Source organism: Caenorhabditis briggsae (genome assembly GCF_000004555.2).
Source record: "Caenorhabditis briggsae complete genome, chrIV, whole genome shotgun sequence".
NCBI lineage: Eukaryota > Metazoa > Nematoda > Chromadorea > Rhabditida > Rhabditidae > Caenorhabditis > Caenorhabditis briggsae.
The window spans coordinates 4,664,658-4,685,745 of NC_013487.2; the positions used below are offsets into that span (position 1 = coordinate 4,664,658).

Consider the following 21,088-nt stretch of genomic DNA (forward strand, 5'->3'; position numbering starts at 1 on the left):
CGGCCCGTTACAAGTATGCTGCTCACCCAATTAGCCATTGCGAACAACCTCAACCTGCGATCCGGTGAGATCATCTCAATCGCATACGTATATCCAACAGTCAATGTTCCAGATATTGCAATTCCAATCAAAGTACGAAATATGTAAAATACTACGACATTCTCAACAGAAGCTGATATCAGGAGACATGGAATTCCGAAAAGAACAGAGAGAAAGTAGATGGTCCGTCGGCCATATTTATCAGCCAAAATTCCAAGAACAATGTTTCCAAGAAGAGTTCCGATGAAGGTGACAGTGGAGAGATGGACTCTGTAAATGAAAAATTAATTGAGTAGAAACAATTTTCTCCATTTCAAAACATTGTGAAATAGCAAACAGCTTCACAATTCTTAATATGTTAAAAACTACTACTTGGAAAAATCTAAGCTCAAGAATATGTATAGTACCGGTCAAAATGTACCGGACCAAAATTTTTGTTTGACAAATTTTTTTGTTGAAAGTGCACAACTTTGAACCTATAAAAAATAATAGATTGTGTTGAATGACGCTGAAAATTTTGCGATCTACTGAACAATAATAGAGCTTCAATTTTGTAGTTGACTACTTTTAAAAAAATATAAATCCATTCAAATTAGATAAATCACCAGATAGCCAAGCAAGTGACAAAACTTCGAGAAATATTACTTTCTTCAAGCGGTATATCTTATTTGGGTGAATTTGTACCAAAATGTTGTGAACCATAAAATTAAAGCTCTAGTTTTAGTCTAGTAATCCGAAAATTTCCAACATGGGTGCTTTATTTTTCAAATTATTTCAGTTCCACCTCTATAATATTTCTTTGTTTTAAGTCATTTCAATGAAACATTGAGTCTGAGAACCTACACTTTATAAAATGCCCCACAATTCTGTTGATATTCAAATTGGGCACTGTAGAAGTACAACGTTTTGTGTTCCACTATACAATCCCTCTGTAAAAACTCTCTTTATAAAATTCTAAAATTTTTGAACGTACTCTGGATCCTGTCATGTTCACCGGACACAAATTCGGCTCATTTGCATCGTAATCCGTCAAACATTTACTTTGGAGTTTATAACAAAAGTTGTCTGAAATTTTTGGAATTTTCAGAGATAAAATACCATGAAAAATACCATCTGTACAATAAGTTTGTGGCATGTAGTCGAGGAAAATGACGAAAAGTAATTGAGCTGAGAAAATCAGTGTAATTTGGTATAGAACCATAATTATGATATCCAATCGCCATGATCCTGAAATGATGGTATATGAATAAAAACCTTGGTATTTTAGGTAGCTTGATTCATACCTGTCATTGCAAAGAGTAGAACTAATCAATATTTTTTATTGACTTGAATAAAAGAAGAAAAGGGACAGAACAGGGTTAGTTCAGTGAAACCAGAGCACACGGTTTCGAGAAAGAGAGATAGAAAACTGTCACGATTGTTTCTGTAGGGTATAATTCATGCAAAAAGGAAAAAAAGTTGGAATAAAATAAAGTGTTTTATAGTTTTTTAATTGAAAGTGGTTTATGCTAGATTTTTTATTGCAAATTTATTCTTCTTAAATATTATTCTTATGAACCATTCTTTCCCGACATTTCTGCAAAAATTATTTTTTTTAATCCAACGATTTCAGGAAAAAATCGGCCGGAAGACTAATCTTTCTCTTCCACCTAATCCCACTTCGGAGAAGTGTTTTTTCATGTTGTATTTTTATAATTGCTCCTGTTTTAATCAGGCTTATAATCGGGCATATTCTATCGACATTAAAAGCAATGAGTTAGACACGGATGTTTTGAAACCGAATATTTCAGAATCAAACAACAAATTGCGACAACCACAATATTGATAAAAACAAACGTCCTAATCCGTTCATTTTGAAACAGGGCGTTTTCGGAAATGGCCATATTAGAGAAAGAAAATCAAAAAGGCTGCATTTTAGATTTAAAAAAAAGCAATTCTTAATCCATGTACGAAAGCTACAGTACCAAAATAAACGATTTGAAACCGCAATGTTAGGAGCTCATAAAACTTGAACATTTCGAACGCTTTAAAACTTATCAGAACTGAATAACTCGAAATGAAATCTTTTGACTATCCTGCAACAGGTGATCAAAAACTCGACAACTTCAAAGAGCCGACATTTTAAAACCAAATATTCCAAAAGAGGAAGTTTCGGAACCAGATATTGTAAAGTGTTATTACTGATTACTGAAAGCTTAAAACTTGACGTGGCTGGAATCTTTAGGACTTATTATTCAGAAAATAGGCAATTTGGAACAGACATTCCAGATCCGGAACTGAATTTTTAGAATTGAATCATTCGAATACTGTAATATATATATACAGAAAATTGAAAATTTAACAATTCTCAAGCCAATAAAAACTTTCTGAAACCGGAAATTTTGGAACCGAACAATTCAAACTGAAGCCGGTTATTCTGAAAAAAAACGATTTGAAATCTGAAATTCGGAACCGAATTTATAAAAACTCTAAACTTTGGAAGATTGACATTTCAGAACCAGGTATTCCATACGGGAATCTTCAGAATAAGAGATTTTTACTTCGAAGTGTTGTTTTTACGCAATTCGGCATTCCAGGACTTGAGAAACAAACGTTCTAATCTGTTAATTTTAAAACAGGATAGTTTCAGAACAAGAAAGTCAAAAAATCAGCATTTTAATATGTGGTCGTTTCAAAAAGTCAAAAAGCTTTGATACCAAAGATCCCAAAACATGTATTCTGAAAATAAAATATTTGAAACGGACATTTCAGTACCTGAATGTCGAAAACCTTGACATTTCGAATATTTTTAAAACCTGATTCATCAGACCTGAATAATTCGGAATCCGAAAACTTGAAATGACATCTGTTGACGTCTCTGAAACGGAAAACCAAGAACTCGATATTGATAAATTTGGACGTTTTCGAACGGGATATTTTGAAACTAATAGCTTCAGAACCTGAATTATTGAAACATGTTATTCTGAAGTTTAAAAAGCAAACTTCAGAAAATTGACATTTCAGAACCAGATATTCTGACATGGGAAGCTTCAGAACCAAAGGTTTTTATTTTTTATTTGTAGTACTGAAATCTTGAGTGCCTGATATTCTTTTTAAAAAATGCTATTTGAAACCTGAAATTCCATTACTGAACGTTTTCGAATTTGAATTTTCAGATTGGAACCATTTGAAAACTAAATTTCGAAACAGAATACTTCAGAATGAAAAAGAGCAACAATATTGGTACAGAAACAAACGTCCTAATCCGTCAGTTTTGAAACAATACAGTTTCAGAACCGGCCATATCAGGACCAAAAAATTGAAGAGTCGACTTTTTAGAGTGTGGGCGTTTTATAACTGATTCGGAGGCTGCACCAACCATTTCGAAAAGTTTTTTTTTCTCAGAATAAGTTATTTGAAACGGACATTTCATAATCAGAATACTGAAATTTCGGAATCAGAGATTCGGAAACGGTTATTGTGTAAAAAAACCGAATCTGACATTTCCTATCCAGACACTGAAACGAGACGTTTTGAAACCGGAACCGAAATGTGTCAGAAACTCGGCATTTTAGTATATTGGCGTTTCAGGACTGGAAGCTTCAAAACCGAAAACTTCAAAGTAGCATTATTATTTACATTGATACGAATAGTTCATAACAACAATTGTAGTTTATTCGAGAAGTTCGCAAAACCGCACATATAAATTTCAACATTGACTCTATTTTTGATAAATAGAGATTTTTAAAAAAGCTATGGAAAGTGGCATACAAGTAATCAAGTGAGACAGATGGATGTCTTCTTTTTCTATTATTATTCTCAAGTGTACAAATACAGGTTTGGAGGGGAAGAAAACCGGTCAAAAATAGGAGAGGGTCAATATGATCCAAGATAAGGAGTTTTTGAAGGCAAAAAAGAGCAAATAGCGACCTTGGAAGCAGTGAAAAAAAAACATTCGCGGCGAGACCCAAAAGTGAGAAAAGAGATGACCGGATGATGGATTTGGAGGGAGAGGGATTGATGGGAGAAACATTCGAAATTTGTAGAAAATGAGTTTCATAGGAAAAAGGAAATCAAGATATAAAATGTGATATTATAGTAGTTTGTTTACAATCTCAGACTTGATGGATCCTCTTCGAAAACCAGAGATCCTTGTGGTCCAAGACCTTTCAAATGGCGAGTTGTGGTGCCAGTGGATGGTTCAGAGAGCATTGAGTCGCGGTGGTGAGCGAAGTCATCAGATCCGGTTCGCGTGGTTACTGTAGATTCCGCAGTTTCCACAGTCGACATGATCAATGGTGTGGAGTAGGTGTTGTAGTGAGGGTGCTGAAAAAAGGAGATACTCCAACTACAGATTGAGGGGGTCTGTTGGAGTTATGAAGTAACAGCGATTTTTTTTGGTTTTCCGTAAATTTGAGAATGGTTCTCAAGATTTGGTAAGCTGTAAGTAAAGCCCCGAAAAGACTTTTTGCTTTATTTCCTCCCAAGAAACCAAAATTTCGAACTGCAGGGGGTTCTTGTCTAGCGGAGCGCGATTGCAAGGCTCCAAAACAATTTTTTGAAAATTTTAGCCGAAAAAAAGACTACGTATCAATTGTTTCAAGATTCTATCCTTTTATGATTAGCTTGAAACAGTTATGATTAGTTTGAAGTCTTCAGTGCTTTTTTCGAGAAAATCGTTGAATTACGGAAGTTCAAGAAATGTTGGCGCCACGCAACCGCGCTCCACTGAACAAAAACCTTTATAGCTCGCCAATATTCCCCCATTTTCGACTGATGTCTCCCAAACCTAACATTAACATTTTTTAAACAGAAGTCCTTCTCTCACCTGAACATATTCATTCGTCGAAATGTCGTAATGCGTGAATCTAGCATCCCGATCGTAATCAAACAAATCATCATAACTCGGAGACGTCAATCCGGAGAATCGTGGATAATAAGAATCCGGTAGGTCTCCAGATCCTTGCTCATCTTTATGCTTCCGATACATGAATAGTCCAGATGTGTTGTTTGGAGGAGTTCTGAAATGTTCCAAAATTTTACATATTATTTTTTCAAATAACTTACTTCAACTTTCTCCTCAGGAATGTGAAATAAATGATCGGTGGATAGAGGACAAAGTAGACATATGTGGAGACTCCAACGAAGCTGGAATTAAGGATTTTCGTAAGTCTCAAAATCACCGTCTAGACTCCTTACCATAAGCCATCCGAAGACTTGAAAAGGATTAAGGCGGCTCCCATGGATTGAAGAATATTCAATGTGACCATCATCATGCAGTAAATGAAAAATGATCCATTGCTAGGGAGTTTTGTATACTTTTGACAGCAAACCAATGGTAGACACATTATGAAAAAATAGACAAGAGCCAGAGTTGCAGAAGATAATACCCAGAAAACGAAGCCACCATCGGATTCGATATCGAAGTAGGTCAATGGGAGCCAGGACTGAAAATGCAACATTAAATTTTTTTCCAAAAAAAACTCACATTATCGATTATCTTCATCTCCACTATAACTTGTACAGCTGTATGTGGAATTGACACCAATAGCGTTCCAAGCAACGCGATCAAAATCGACCTTCCATTATCCAAATGACCAAATAACAGGCCAAATGTCAATGCACAGAATTCGGCGGTTAGATAGAAGAATTTGATAATAATCCATAAAGTTTGATCAACAGTTTGTTCGATGCCATCTGTCATTGAAAGCGTCATACTGTAGACACATCGAATGATGTTTACCAGTGTGGAAACGTAGACAAGAAGTGTGAATGCTCGTAAAACTGGAGAGTTGCCAGTTTGAAGTTTTCGAATTACACTGGTACATTTTAGGAATAGGAATAGAAGAAAGAGTAGGTTGGGTATTAGGATGGCAGCGTCCCAGTAGCGGATTCTGGAAATTTGTTCTGTTACAGAATTAAGATGAAATCGTTGCTATGAGCTTGCATTTTTAATGGACGATCAAAACAGCCCGTTTTTGGAAGATCTGCGAATTTGCAAATAGTAAACTTTTGTAGTTTTCTATCACTTATGTAAACCCTATGAAACGTAAAAATTTTAAAAATTTTAAATCGAGTCCACTACAAAATCTTCAAAGTTGAAGTTTGGAAACAATTTTCACTGTTTCTCTATGATCATAGAGAAACCTTTGGTGTTTCATAACGCATTTAAAAATACATATGTTCCTGCAAACTCACCGAAAGCCTCCGGGTAACCTGTACACAAAAACGTCTCTACAAAATCCTCGAATCACTTGATGTGTCGTCGAATCGATAAATGAAACATTGGAAAACAAATCGTCGATCCATTCGGGACTCGTTTCAATCGAAAGAGTATGGTTGAATGATGGATTGGTGTCGGATGAAACCACAGAACCGAGACTTGTACCCGGATTCTCGTGGAATATCACCGACATAGAAGATTGATGGAAGAAATTTCTGGAAATAATCAGAATATTAGGAGAGCAACAACTGAATGAGAAGAGAGAAACGAGAAGATATCGTAAAGCCTGTAAAATGTGAGTCCTTTAAATTTGATCTAATTTATATCTTTTCCTTCGAAATATAGCGAAAAATAGTCAACTAACATGTCATTGCTCATGTTAGGAAAAATGCTTTGAAAGTGAATTTCGACGGAGATATTGAGAAATATGAAAGAAACTAGATTTTAAATAGACCGTAACAACTATTAAATTGACTTATACAAATTTGTGTTAACAACTTCTTGAAGCTGTAAATTTTTTAATAAACTTAGAAAATGATGTTTTGCGTTGATAGGAATACGGAATACGCTGTATTAGAAAATCCTCTCAACTTTGACCAAATTTATCTCGTTTCCTGTAAAAGATATCAAAAAATAATCAACTGGCAAAATTTTTTCATAACATCAAAAGTATTTTGTCAATTGACCACTTTTTGAAATATTTCTAAGGAACCGAGATAAATTGGGCCAATGTTAAGGGGCCATTCTATTAAAGATTTTACGAAAAAACAGATGATGTGAAAAAAGAGAAAAAAACTATGTTATGCGAATCAATAAAAGGAATAATTGAAGATTTATAAATTCACATCAACAATTTTTGAAACTGCAATAATATGTTTTATCTTGGCATTTTTTAAATCCTGGAAAACAGAGATGAGTTGGTTCAATGTGACAGTTAGGATGCCCTTCTATTACAGATATTTGAGAAAGTGGATTTCGGTGGATGTGTTGAGAAATATGAGAAAACTGGAACAATCGAAACATCAAGATAAAAATTTATGTTAACAACTTTTTGAAACTGAAATTGTTTCAAATCTTCAAAACTTGGAGCTAAAATGACGTTTCGCGAAAAGAAGAGCCGATAGGAAATAGTGCATAATAAAAAGAGAGTCTAGAGAAATGCAAAAAAAAACGGCGGGGCGTTGCCAGTGAGAACTTTCTCCATTCCACTCATCCTTTCATTCTCATCCGGATAAAACGAAAAACACAAAAACGCTTTCAAGATTCTTGAATTCACTCTCAGCTAATTCGTTTAATCAAGGTCAAGACACTACTCTCGAGAAAATGGAAAACAGTGGGGGAATAAAAAAGGATGGGGTAGGAAATAAAAATGAAGAAGAGAGGAATAGAAGGAATCAGTGGAGCGGAAGGAGCAAAATGAGATGAAAATGAAGAAGAAGGGCGTGGAAAAAATGAGTGAATTAGATGAAAAAAAAATGAAGAAAAAGTAGGTTGAGATGGATGAGGAGAAGACGGAATAACTGATTAGATTTGAAAATTGATATTTTGTTGGAGAATGAAAAGGAATGAAGTTGAATAAAAGATTAAAAACAATCAAAAATTGAAAAGATTGTGAAACAGCGATTGTTGAAATTATTGAAAATAGTTTTTCAGGAACTTCTAGAAATTGGATTTTAGATTTTTGGAACACTTCAAAACAGTTTAGTTTCGGTCGGAACTTGAAAATTTTCAAATCAGTTTTGGTGAATTTGACAAAATCCTGTAATTTTTTAAACCAAAAGTTACTGTTTCTTAAACTTTGTAATTATAACTTTTTTGCTTTTTTTTTGGTTCTTGTATTGTTTCAGCCGCACTGAATTATCTCAATTTCTGTAAGAAATATCAAAAATCTGTAAACTAGAAAAATGTTGGAGTTGTTCTGATAAACATTTTATCAGTTAACAAATTGCTGATACCTCTTATAGAAATCTAGATAATCGAACTAAAAGTGCATGCATAGGTGCCGTTCTATTAGAAGGAATACGGTATAACAGTAACATTGAAATTTTTTAGAAACCAATTTTTTTGAAATTTTTGAGATTCTGCTATATTTTTTTTTGAGAAACTACACGGAAACTTAACGAAAACATACCGTAAACCCACTAATAGAATGAACCCCTTAACTTTCAACTTGAGCCAAATTGTCTCGATTTCTGTGAAAGATATCAACATTTTGTAAACTGATACAATATTGTAGCTATTAAGATAAACGTTTTATGAGTTGACAACTTTTCGATATCGTTCACAAGAAATGAGATATATGGACTCAAAGTTGACTGTTTGGAAGAATTCTACTAGAGCTTTGAGGCACGGGAGAAAACTGAAATTCAAGTGGAAAATCAAAATTAAAAAGTTGATGAAACCGTAATTACTTAAATGCAAAAGTTTTTTTTTCAAATCAAACAATTTCGATTTTCGAAAAAATATTCAGAAAAGAGAATTCCTTATTGTGACTGTCCAGGCAAGATATTAGATTGAAATATGGGAATTTCAAAACATTTAAAAAAGTTTTCACTGAAGTTTCTATTTTCAGCTTTTTGAAAATCCTAGAAGAATCCGTTTTTTGATGTTTGACGGCTTCTTCTAGTTTCCTCTTTTCTTCTTCTCTCTCCCCCGATTTCCGTTTCATTTTTCAAGAAAAATGAGAAAACATCAAAAATCCCTTTTAAATCATTTTTAGAGCAATTGAAAAAAATCTCCAGAAAAAACCATTTCCCCATGTGAATAGTCAACTGAAAATAGGCCGAAATCTATATGAATTATATAGGAAAGAGGAAGAAAAGCATGGAAAATGGGGAATGGAATTTCTCTAGAATTTACGATGTTTACCCTTTTTGAACGGGGCAAGGAATGAAAATGGTGGGAAGATGGATTGGAAGGAAGAAGAAGTGAAGCATCTGCAAATAAATATTGGTCAGAAATTCATATGAGGAGGAATCGAAAGTTTGGAGAAACCTTAAATTTATAAATTGTTATGTTAAAAGATACGTAAAGGGAATATCGAAAATTGATTAGAAATTGAAGAAATTATAAAACGGAGAATTTTCGAAAATAGTGAAAATTTGGATATCGGACTAGAGAAAAACACGGTAATGGTCTGGACCATCTTTACTATTTTTGTAGTATTTGGAACAGAAAAGATAACACTGAAAAGTAGGTTGGATTTGGCAGTATCGTTAGACTTGCCATAGAACACTGCCAACTTTCAGCATTTCTTATAGGATTCGAGATGAATTTAGTCACAGTTGACGCCTTTTATTACAGGTCTTAAGGTTTCCACAAATGAATAACAGAGTTTTAAAACTAAATTGGACACAAAAAATTCAGAAAACCGAGATATTTCTTTCAATGGAATCCTGATAAACGATTGGAATTTCAAAAGTTTTAAAAACAGAAAAAAAAACTGTGAAAACTATGAAAACTATGAAAGAAAACTATGAAAAAAACTATGAAAGAAAAAAAAACTAAAAAAAAACCCTAAACACTCTAATACAAGGCCACCCAATACTTGCACTTGGAGCTCAAGTATCTCGATTTCTATAAGAGATATCAGGAATTCGTTAACTGGCAACCCGAAAATTTGAATGTTTTATCAGTTAACCATTTTTTTGATATCTCTCATAGGAATCGAGATAAACTTAGTCAAAGTTGACGCCTTTTTTGCAGATCTTACGGTAACTGGAGTTGTCAGAAAGTTTTCAAAAATTTGGGGACTTGAAAGCTAAACATTTCAGATACTCACTCGTGAAACTAAGTGTTTGTAAACGATTTGAATTCAAAATAGTGAGAAAACAGAAAAAATATGAAGAAGAAAATACCTAAACACTCTAATAGAAGGTCGCCCTTGCACTTTACTTGCACTTTGAGCTCAATTACCTCGATTACTTTAGTATATATCTAAAATATGTCATTTGGTATCACGTTGGTGATATTATGACAAGCATTTTATTAGTTGACCAATTTTTGTTATCTTTTACAGGAATTCAGATGAATTACGTCCAAGTTGACGTATATTTTTGCAGCTCTTACAGTACCTGGAAGTGAGAAAATTGAAAGATTGGAAAACTAATGTTGAAACAAAAAATTTGGACATCAAAAAGACAGCGATTAACGGAATGTTTTTATACGATTTGAATTTCAAAAGTTGATGAAACAAGGAAAATATGTATACCCCAGAAGTTACTTAAAAAATTAAAAGAGACAAAAACTGGAAGCTTCGAAAATTTTAGATTTTGTAAAGATTCGTCCAAAAGAAATACTCAAAAAACGAGCTATTGTTGTTTCCAGAGAAATAAAAACGAAGAAAAACTGAAAACAAGGTCTCAAAGATTGGAACAGGGGATTAAGTAAATATTTGTTACTAAAAATAGGATCATTTGACCCCCCCCCCCCCCCCTAAACCTGTCTATAACAGAACTGAAATTGAAACTTTTTCCATGAATCATTCATATTCCCTATCTCGTGATTTATTCTCATTTAATGTAGGCGTTTTCTTCAGCGACCAGTAGCGCGTCTGCGTCTCTTCGTCTCACACACTCTCTCGCCATGTTCATTTATTTGCATGTTCATGCACCAGACTCTCTTTGAACACTTTTACCGGAGAAAAAGAAGAAAAGAGAAGAAAACTGGTTATTGACGTCAAAGAAAACAAGAAGAGGAGGAGAGAATTGACTGAAAATTGACCGAGGTTCTTTTTTTTTAATGAATTACAAACGATGCGATGAAGGTTCTTTTGATGATGGCCAGGAGGGAAAATAGAAGGTTCTAGATGGTTATTTCTGGAAAGGGAAAAAATAAAAGATAGGAGATTGCGAAATATGAAAGAAGGTTTTTTCGTCAAACATCTCTAGTGGTTTACGGTCAGAACATTAAGGAAATAATTTTTTTTTCAAACACTGGAATACTGTGTAAGACAAGAATTTCGAGTTTTCAGAAAATTTTTTGACAAAAATTTTTTCAAGATGAAAATTTGGCAGTTTCAATTTCATATGGAATATGTATTAATGAAACATATTTTAGTTAATAGACCTAGTTCCAGCAGAAAATTCGATTTTTTGGTTTCTAACGGAATTCTCGAAACTTCATTGAGAAACTTCATTGGAAACGGAATTTTTATTTTTAATTTTCGAATGCTAATTACGAACTCTGAACTAAAAGAATGAAAATTAAAATGCTCAAAATAGTTATCTGAATCAGTATTTCCATATTAAAAAAGTTTAAAAGTTAGAATTTCCAAACAACATCCTACAGACATTTAACAAACTAAAATAACTGATAGCTCGACGAAATTTCAAGATAATACAGGAAGTAAACTTACTGGTTAGTTAAAACTATGCCAGTTTCATGAAATCAACTTTAGAGTAGTAGAACTATTTTTGAATATGGTTGTATTTCTGGTATGTCTAATATGAAAGGGAGAATCAAAAAAGTTTCAAAAACTAATTGAAACAGTAATCAATTCAACTACTCAAATCGAGAAGGTAGTTTCCAGAAATTCGCCTACAACAAAGGTACTTTTTGAAGAGCTCCAGAGCACAAAAAACGTTTTTCCATGCTTTTCTATGAGAGAGATACCATTACACATATTTTTTCGAATAACTTAGTTTTACTGTTTTTCATGCTTTACAAAAAAACCATGTAAATTTTGTTTCGCTAAGCGTGCAGAGGCATACCCGAAAAAAGGTTGAAAGTTAAAGTAAACTTTTCAACTATGTCGATAACTTAATTTCAAAGAACTTCAAAGTATTCAATTCATAACTTAAGTTACGAGTAACCTAACTCAACTGTTTCATGAAACTCATAGAATCTCGAACATGCTCATTTTTTCACTAATTCATCTTAAACTTCATGGAACGGCGCATCTTCTGAAAAGCTTTGGAATGATTGGTTTTAAAAATAAGTGACTCCATCTCTGTTCATGTGAAATGTGTCAAAAAATTAACTGATCACTTTTATATACCTTTTACAGGAAACAAGATGAATTGGCTCAAAGGTGTCAGTGCCCTTCTATTACAGGTTTTTCGAGGTTTTCGGAAACTTCAAAATCCCCTACAAGCCAAAAAATTCCTAGAGAAAAGCTCTCCTTTAAAAAACCAAAAAGATATAAATCATACAATGTCTCATAAATGAGACTAGGCGGCAAATAGAGAAAATGCAAAAAGACGATGGTGTGGTCACGGTGGTCATAATTCGATTAGTCGTCGTCCAAAAGGCGAGTAAAAAAAGAAAAGAAATGTGATCGTTCGATTTGAAGAAGAAGAAGAAGCATTTGTCTCTTCTGTCCTGCAACAAGTTTCTTTATGACGTGGCAAAATGTGTTGATAAATAGGAGGGAGTAGTAGTAAAAGGAATATGAGGAGGACCTCAAATGAGTAATAAACGGGAAGAAGAGAATGGAAACAAGACAGAAATGGTGAGCAATATAATAGTAAAGAGAAGGAGACAGGGAAAATCTAATTTACGAAATGGATCATGTTTTGAAGTGGACCCAATGGTGGGGAGGTTTATATGCGGAGAAGATTCCAGAAAATTGAGAAAGTAGAGTTTCAGATTTTAAAGATTCCAGAAAAGTCTTCATATCTTTGATTCGGATTCAGTGTTACGTTTTACTAATTTCAAACAGACGCTTTTCGATTTTTTACAATATTCATTTTTCAAGATTTTGAAACGGGAAAATAAAATTTTTTCCAAAATTTAGAACAGCGAGGGATAGTGAAAAATGTTTCCAAAGCTCTAGAATTTTGTTTTATGGCAAGATTTACTGTTTGGAATGTTAGATGTCTTTTCAAGTTTCCATGAATCTCTAGTTGGGAAAACGAATCACGATGCAGTCACGATCAATTGATTTTAACGAATTGAAAAATTTATGAAACAGAAAAAAATAGCCTAGCGATCTCTTTATTTAAGTTTTAGGGATTTTTTCACTTATGATGGGAACCTACTACATACAAGAATTGCGTTCACAGTTTCTGAGAACTGGGAAACAGACATTTTTTCTAAACAATTTTCTTCTGATTTCCAGCTTTATTTGAACTGATTGATATCAAGATCTGGTAGCCAGTCAGAAAACTTTGGACGAAAAACAACTTTTAAAGGTGGGGGGACATGAAAAAAATAATGTTCTCGAAATTTCGTTCAAAGATGCCCCTCGAGGAGTTGAACTTGTGAGGGCGATGATTGAGGGTGCGGCGCCGCTACCGACTGAGCTACGCGGGCAAAGAGAAAGCGCACGCCCGATTGCATACATAAAGGCGAGGACGACAGCTGTACGCAGAGTGACATTTAGCGTTGTACACCGTGACGGTAGAATGCATACTCTAGCTACAAAAAAACTACGAAAAATCTCCTGTCAGGAAGGTTCTGGAGAAATGAGAAGGTGGAGTTTTATATTCCAAATCTTCCAGAAAAATCCCAGCATCTTCGCTTTGGTTTCAGCAATGCGAGAGACCGTTTCCTTCAAACTAACGCGTTTTACATTTTTGTGATATTTTACAAGATATCGAAACTGGAAATACTGTTAGAATTTTTTGCAAAATTTAAGAGAACGACGAAAAGTGAAAAATCTTCCAAAGCTCTATATTTGTTCCAAGCAAAGATTTACAGTTTGGAACTCTCGAATTTTCACAAGTTTCCATGAATCTCCATGAATTTCAGTTTCCATAAGTTTCCATGAATTTCACAAGTTTCCATGAAAGTTTTCATGAAAAAGAAAAAGCAGACCATAATGGAATGCAGATAAATAAATTTGAGCCAATTAAAAATTAATGAAACAGAAAATTCTGGAAAACAAAAGCGGAGCGCTTTTCTTTTTAAAAGTTTCACAGCTTATTTTTTGCTTATGATGGAAACATACTGCATATATGAACTGCTTTCAAAGTTCCTGAGCACTGAGAAACAGAACCTTTTCTCTTTTTTTTTGCTTTTCCGTTTTTCCCGAACTGCTTGATATCAAAATATGATAGCAAGAGACGGAAAAAATAATTACCTTGACATTTGAAGGAGATATCAGTTTATTATTTTCCCAACTGGAAATATACCAAAACTGTGAAACATGGATTTTTGAAATCAAAATTACCGACCGGGCCGAGAAAATTCCCGTTGCAAGTATGAAAAAAACCGGGTCTCCTAAATTTGTATATAAAAATATTAGAGATTCAGCCCCGCATAGGCTCTTACAGCTTGCCGTGCTCATAGCCAAAGTGAAGGGTGTAATCACTGTACACCGTCACGCAAAAATCCACACTTCTGTTTTCTTCCTTTGAATTTAAGATCTAAAGTGACATAATTTTGAGTCAACATTGTTCTTATCAATCTCCAAGGAAAAAAGCAACAAAAAATGACGAAGGTATCATATGACCGGAAAATTAGAAGTAAAAAGAAATCTCGAGAAATTCGGCTTGGAATTTATAGTTTCAGCATTCAGAGTTATAATGGTATTAAAAACAATAACTTGTTTTGAAAAACTTGTGAACATTGAGAAACCGTAAATTGTGAAAAATCAAAAAAAATAGGCAGGTGTCAAAAGCGGACACCTGGAGATGGATATATGGGCGGTTCCGAGAAGAAAGAGACTATTTGTCAATGAGAGGAATTCAGAAGATGAGCAGATGTAAACTCTTTCTTTTTCTTTTTCTTCTCGGGTTTGCAGCTGGCTGATTTAGCACTTTTAGGGGGGCTCAATGGAATGAGAAAAGAGGAAGAGGGAGAATCGGGAAATTATGGGGAAAGGAATGGTTGATTTATTGTAGGTTTTCGATGAGGAGAGTATGGGGGAATCATTCGAAATGGGCTTGAATAAAGATAGGAGCTCTGGATTTGAAATAACGTCGAAGGATTATGAGATTGTTTTGAAACTTCTAGAATTCTTTGAAACAGTGATAGGAAAAAAGAAAGGTCAGATTTTTAGTTTTTAATCTTCAGTATCATATGCTCATTGTAAAGATTATTAAAAATAATAAACAATTCCAAAAAAAAAAATTGTGGATGAAACAGGAGTTAATAAAAGAAAACAAGCTACTAAATTTTCAAAAAATGTTGTTGAAATCAAATATTTCCTATCCGCATTACTTTTGTTAGAAATTCAACTTTCTAAAATCGTATTCCTGAAACAGTAATATCATTTGGAAGCATGTCCACATGTTGGCCAAAATTATCTCCGTTCCTGTAAAAGATATCAAAAAATGTTCAGCTGACAAAATAATTTTGACATTATGAGCAATATTTTGTCAGTTGTCACCTTTTTGATATCTTTCACAGGAACCGAGATAAAATGACTGAAAATTGTAAACTCTAGGCTTTACATTAGTTTTTTGAAGATTCATTAATTTCCAGAAGCTTCTAATCAACCAAATTAAGGAAAAAGAGTCACATGACCGTTCATAATTCTAAAAACGGTGTCAATTACACAGTTTTGCTGATAAGCGAAAATTGAGATGATGACGTGGCATGATCAAAATCTTTAGTATCATATGCTCATCGTCTTAGGTGTTTTTTCGAATGGCAAAACAGAAAACCTACAAAGTTGTAACACAACAAAAACCACAACAAAAACAAAACAAAAAGTCAATGAATTGGGAGAGAGAGAAGAGACGCAGAGAGCTCATTTTGTCTGTGGGTGAGAGAAAAAATGATTGATAACAGACACATGAAACGAGAATCAGTGAGCAGGGAAAAAATGAAAAATTATTTGAAAATGAGTGGTTGGTGACAGGAATAGAAATTGGGAAGAGGGGAGGAGAAGAAACAGTTGGTGTTCCGGAAGGCACAAATCGGGCAACTGTTTCAAGTGTTCCACAGGCATATATCAGTTATTAGAGTTATTAGTGAAGAGGTTAAGATTTGAAGATGCTTATTTGTAAACAAATTTTGTAAAAAATGTCATGGAACGATTCGCTCAGAACAAAATAGAAAATATTGGCTACTGTCAACAGAATTTTGAAACACCATTGTTTCTAACAATTCCTGTATAACAATCAAACATTCATCAGAATCTTGAAACATTTTTTTTTTGAAAAAAAAATTTGTGTTACAAAACTTTGTTCAAATAATTCTTCTCTTCGATATTCCATTCATAGTTGCTTCAAAATGTTTTAAAACATTATTCGAGTTGCTAATATTACCTTACAGCCTAAATGAGTGAGATTCAAAAATACCTAAAGACACTAGAAAAGTGCTCTTTTTGCTGAAAAACAGAATAGTTTAACATAAACATAATTCGTCAGAATTTTGAAAAATTAAAAATATTCCGAAGTCCAAATTTTTGGAAGTTCAATTTGAAAATTAGTTGAACCTCTATCGTCCTATTTGTATTTGGAATTCAAATTTCTTCTCCTCTATTTCTTCGAAAAAAAGTCAAAATTCTAAAATCAATCATCAGGGTCATAACCACTTGGTTACCTTCCGTTTGACACCTGTCCACTCAATCTTATTCTCATTTTTCTCTATCCCTCGATGTCTCTTTTCTTCTGGACATTTTCTTTTTCCGGACACGAAACCGACGGGGGGTCGGTGATTTGTCTGTCAAAAAGAAAATTGAAAAGTTTGCTCTCTAAAGAAATCAAGAAAACAAGAGAAAAAACGTTTGGGGGTTCCCAAAATATCGAGTTTCGTTTTTGTTGGAGAAGAGAATCAAATTTCACAAGTGTTCCAGAATATTTGGGAGGAGAATTTGATGACGTGGAAAAGCAGAATATAGACTCATGGGATCGAACGAAAATGGAAAAATTGAGGGAAGTTTTTGAAAATTTTCAATTTCAGTGAGATGTTATCCAAATAGTGAATTGTATATGCATGTTTACGCTGAATCTCCCAATAGGCGATAAGAATGAAAATCCTCAAAAATCACTGGATTTTTCGAAAAAATGATAAGAAATTTATAGCCGTCATAAAAATTTATAGCCGTCATAAAATAATGAGCCATTTGTAAAGCCTCAATTTGATAAGTTGGTGAAACAGTGAGTCTCAGGAATCCGGAACTTTGAAATTTTCAAAAGAAAAAATTGAGAAAAAATAGTTGGAATAAAATTCTGTTCGAAATGGAATGCCGTCAAACCTGCAATACAATGGGCACCAACATTATCCAATTTGAGCTCAATTATAGCATTTACTGTGAAAGATATCAAAAAGTAGTCAACTGATAAAATGTTTATCATAATACTAATAATACTCTGTGTGTTGACTAATATCTCTCAAAGGAATCGAGATAAATTGGCTCAATTTTTAGAGACGGTCACTGTTCGGAACATTTACAAAAACGAAACGCGATGAAGCCGAAGTGTTACGTTTATTAAGTGTTTTTTGGAAATGTTCCTTTAATACAGTACTTAGTTTGAAAATTTTATCACCATATTTTCTATCATTTTCACGGGAGTTTCTCACAAAAGGCGTATATAAGAGATGAACTATAAAGGAAACAGTTAAAAATGGGAACTAAATGAAAAAAGTCATCAAAATGTACTGAAAAATGGTTTAAAAATTGTCTTGTAAACGTGCTCCATTGAGAAAATATTTCATAAACGTAACACTTCGGCTTCATCACTTTTCGTTTTCGTAAATGTTCCGAACAGTGACCGCCCCAAGTTTTAAAGCTAGTGGTTACGGTAATGGGAAAGAACTTTCGATTGAAACTTCAAAACTGTCTAGGGTTTTTGAACCACTACTCAGCAAATATTCCGGTTTCGAAAGTTTTAAATTCATCTTTAGTTACGAAATGGTGTTTCACATGGAACCTGTTTAAAAGTAAAAATCGTTTCCTCAGCTGCTAAAAAAAAATTGACCACAACTACTTGCCAGACAAGTCCCATCAAGTCTCAATAAAAAATTCGCTTGCAACTTTTCTTCCTTCTTGCCTACTTTTCCCGGGCCCGTCATCACTTATTACCACTCACTCGACATGTAAAAAAGCGGGAGCACAAAAGGAAGAGAGCACCTTTTCAAAAAAAAAATGCTCTGCTCATTTTTTATTAGAAAGAGCAGAGCACATCGGGACAAAAGATCAGATCATTGGTTGAAATCAGAGTCTAAACAAAAAGGGTCGAAATAATAGTGAAGAATTTAGTTTTTAGAATTTTGTAAACTACTTGAAACGGTAAAAAATCTATAGAACAACTTAAGCTGATCACAAAAAAGTGTCATTCTGGAAACTTCTCTCTGTCCTCTATCCTTCAAAAAAAAAAAAGAAACTGGACCGAAAAATGTCACTCATCGGGTTTTTTGTCCCCGGATGGTGCCTTTCTGAGGAGATGAGGACCCACTGAAAAGGAAAAAAATGGAGAAAAAATGAGTTGAAGCGAGAAAAAGAGACAGTGTAGAAGAGGAAGAGACGCAGGGAGATGGAGGGAACGACTTGTTGTCTTTTGTTCCAGAAAAGACGAGAGAAAGGCTCTCGAGAGGCAAAAAAGGACTAGAAATACTGGAATTGGTGGAATGAGTCATGGAGATTGGTGAAGTTGGTTGGAGTTGTCTGAAAATTGGAGAAAATTAGAATTTTCGGGAGTAGGAATAACAGATTTTCGAGAGAAAAAAACGAAACGATTTACGAGAAAGTTAAAACAAAGAAATATGAAATTTTAAAGGAAAAGGAACTAGAAACTTTGAAAAAGTGAAAAATTAAAGAAAAAAAGAATTTCGGACTGTGGAAAATGAGCTTGGCGAGGTGAAAGTACCGTGTGCTTTGAGCTGATTTATTTCGGTTCCTATCGAAGATATCAGAAATTGGTCAACTAATCAAATGTTGCTTATTTTATGATAATTAATTTATCAGTCAAATACTTTTTGATATCTTTCACAGGAACAGAGATATACAAGTTCAAAATTAAAGTTGTGTTTACTGTACATTGGGCCTGCTGTTGGCCGGCTCATAACTCGGTTCAAAATTTTACATTCTTTCCGAATCAACAATCTAGATAAAAAACTCAAAAAAAAAATCACAAAATGATGTTAAATTTAGATAAATAATATCCAGTAATTGGTAGGGTAGACATGTAGGTAAAGGTAAAGTGGTGGTACTAGAAAACACGAAAAACTATTTAATTTTATAGACTCATTGAAACGGGGAAATTTGAACCTAATTCAAAAACGTATAAATCATATTTCAAAAAAGTTGTGAAAACGTCCTTGAACCACTCTGTCTAAACATACAAAATGGCATACTTCCCTCTTCTTCCAAATACAAACAGCCTTGTCCATCCATCATCATTCACACATTTAGACAAACTTTGCGGTCGCTTTTTTATCAAAAGAAAGAGGAACTAGTTGGAATGATGAACCAAGAAAGGACACATTTGTTAGAATGTACCTCACGTGGAGAGGGGGTTAAGACATGTGAGTTACAGACCACGTGACTCTCGAAAAGGGACAGAAGAGTGCTTCCGAAAGAGGGAAAACTGTAAAAGAAGCGATTAATCAGGTGAGAATGGGACACACACGGAAAAGGACAAATATGAGTGAACAGAAACCAGTTGAAAAGAGATAGGAAGAAGAGAGAGTACCCAAGTGAATCGACACATACTATGTATGGCTATTTACAAATCATTTTTTTCACCCAACTCTCACTCTCTCTCTTTTGTCATACAAATGTCACTTAAAAAGAGAACGGATTGATGTATTTGTAAATGAGGGGAAACAAGTTACAGGAGCCCAAATGTTGAAATTTATAAAACCGAAATATAAATCATGTCTAAAAATTATGAGAACCATGAATGAATGGTGAAGCTGGAAAAAAGTCTAGAATCAATATTGAAGTAAAAAATCCTGGTCGAAGGAAATTTTTCAGACAAGATGTTAATCGTACAATTGAAGGTTTAGCATTTATGACAAGTCTTTATACCCTAATGAAACAGTAAAAATTTGAATTTCTCAAGCTATTCGAGTTTGACAACCGTAATTTTGCGGCAATGTTGCTCGATTCCTAATTGTAAGAATGATATCGAAACACAGTTAACTGAAAATCAAACTACCCTATTTGGAAAGATCAAATTAACGTATTTGTTCTAGTAGAAGATCATAATACATGTACACTTTGAGCTCAGTTATCTTGGTTTCTGTAAAAGATATCGAAACGTGCTCAACGAAAAAAATGTTCATCATAAAACTAAGAATATTTTATCAGTTTACCACTTTCTGAAAACTTTGACATGAACCAAGAGAAATTGGCTCAAAAGTGACGGTCAGGGTAAAACATTATTAGAAATCATACAGTATGTGAAGCTCGGAACCATTCAGCCTTCAAATTATCAAGATTTTAAAAAGAAAAATATTTTGGGACATCTATGAAACACAAAACTGAATTGACAACTTTTCTGTTTCATTATTTCTACTTTAGCTGTAACTTATTACACTTATTAATTCAGTGGATGTTGAAGCGTTCATTTTTTCCTTTCAACTTGAAATCTATGGTTTTTCGATTTTCTCTAGAGAAAAAATATAACAAGTAGTGAATTTCAAAAGTTTTAATTTTCGCATCAAAGTACTGAAATTTCAAAAATTTTTGTGAGCCACGTGAATCTTTTGAATCTCCCAAAAGATGGACCGTTAAGTTTTTGGGAGCAACGTGTTTTTTCAACAAATACAACAGAAATATTAACACTTTCTGAATATTTTTCCCAAAATTAAAACTTTTGAAAATCACTACTTGTTATATCTTTGATTTTCGAAACATTCTTTACCTAGAAAACGAAATAGTAATGACTTACTTTTCGAGAAACGAAAGGTGTGAAACTATCCACCTGTAGTGACCAAAAATCAAACTGATAAGCCCGAACAATCACCTCTCCAAGCCAGAAAAAGCAAAGAAAAATCGGAGTGAAAAAG

At 33.8% G+C, this 21,088-nt stretch overlaps 2 protein-coding genes across 2 annotated transcripts in view; both read right to left on the reverse strand.

The window, feature by feature from the left end:
• Nucleotides 1–1,329, reverse strand: part of CBG21731 — a gene marked incomplete at both ends in the record, with an annotated part of 8,098 nt that extends 6,769 nt beyond the window's left edge. Inside the window, 5 exons of the mRNA XM_002632926.2 lie at nucleotides 27–309; nucleotides 883–968; nucleotides 1,013–1,104; nucleotides 1,150–1,266; nucleotides 1,323–1,329. Of these exons, the coding sequence (XP_002632972.2) occupies nucleotides 27–309; nucleotides 883–968; nucleotides 1,013–1,104; nucleotides 1,150–1,266; nucleotides 1,323–1,329 (585 nt within the window). The remainder of the gene's footprint in view (nucleotides 1–26; nucleotides 310–882; nucleotides 969–1,012; nucleotides 1,105–1,149; nucleotides 1,267–1,322) is intronic.
• Nucleotides 1,330–4,125: 2,796 nt separating this feature from the next.
• On the reverse strand, nucleotides 4,126–6,434 carry Cbr-tpra-1 (the record flags this gene model as incomplete). The annotated part of the gene is made up of 6 exons (XM_002632925.2): nucleotides 4,126–4,344; nucleotides 4,847–5,039; nucleotides 5,086–5,166; nucleotides 5,218–5,465; nucleotides 5,507–5,912; nucleotides 6,217–6,434. The coding sequence occupies 6 exons, from the start codon at nucleotides 6,432–6,434 to the stop codon at nucleotides 4,126–4,128; spliced, it is 1,365 nt and encodes a 454-aa protein (XP_002632971.2).
• Nucleotides 6,435–21,088: the final 14,654 nt, after the last annotated feature.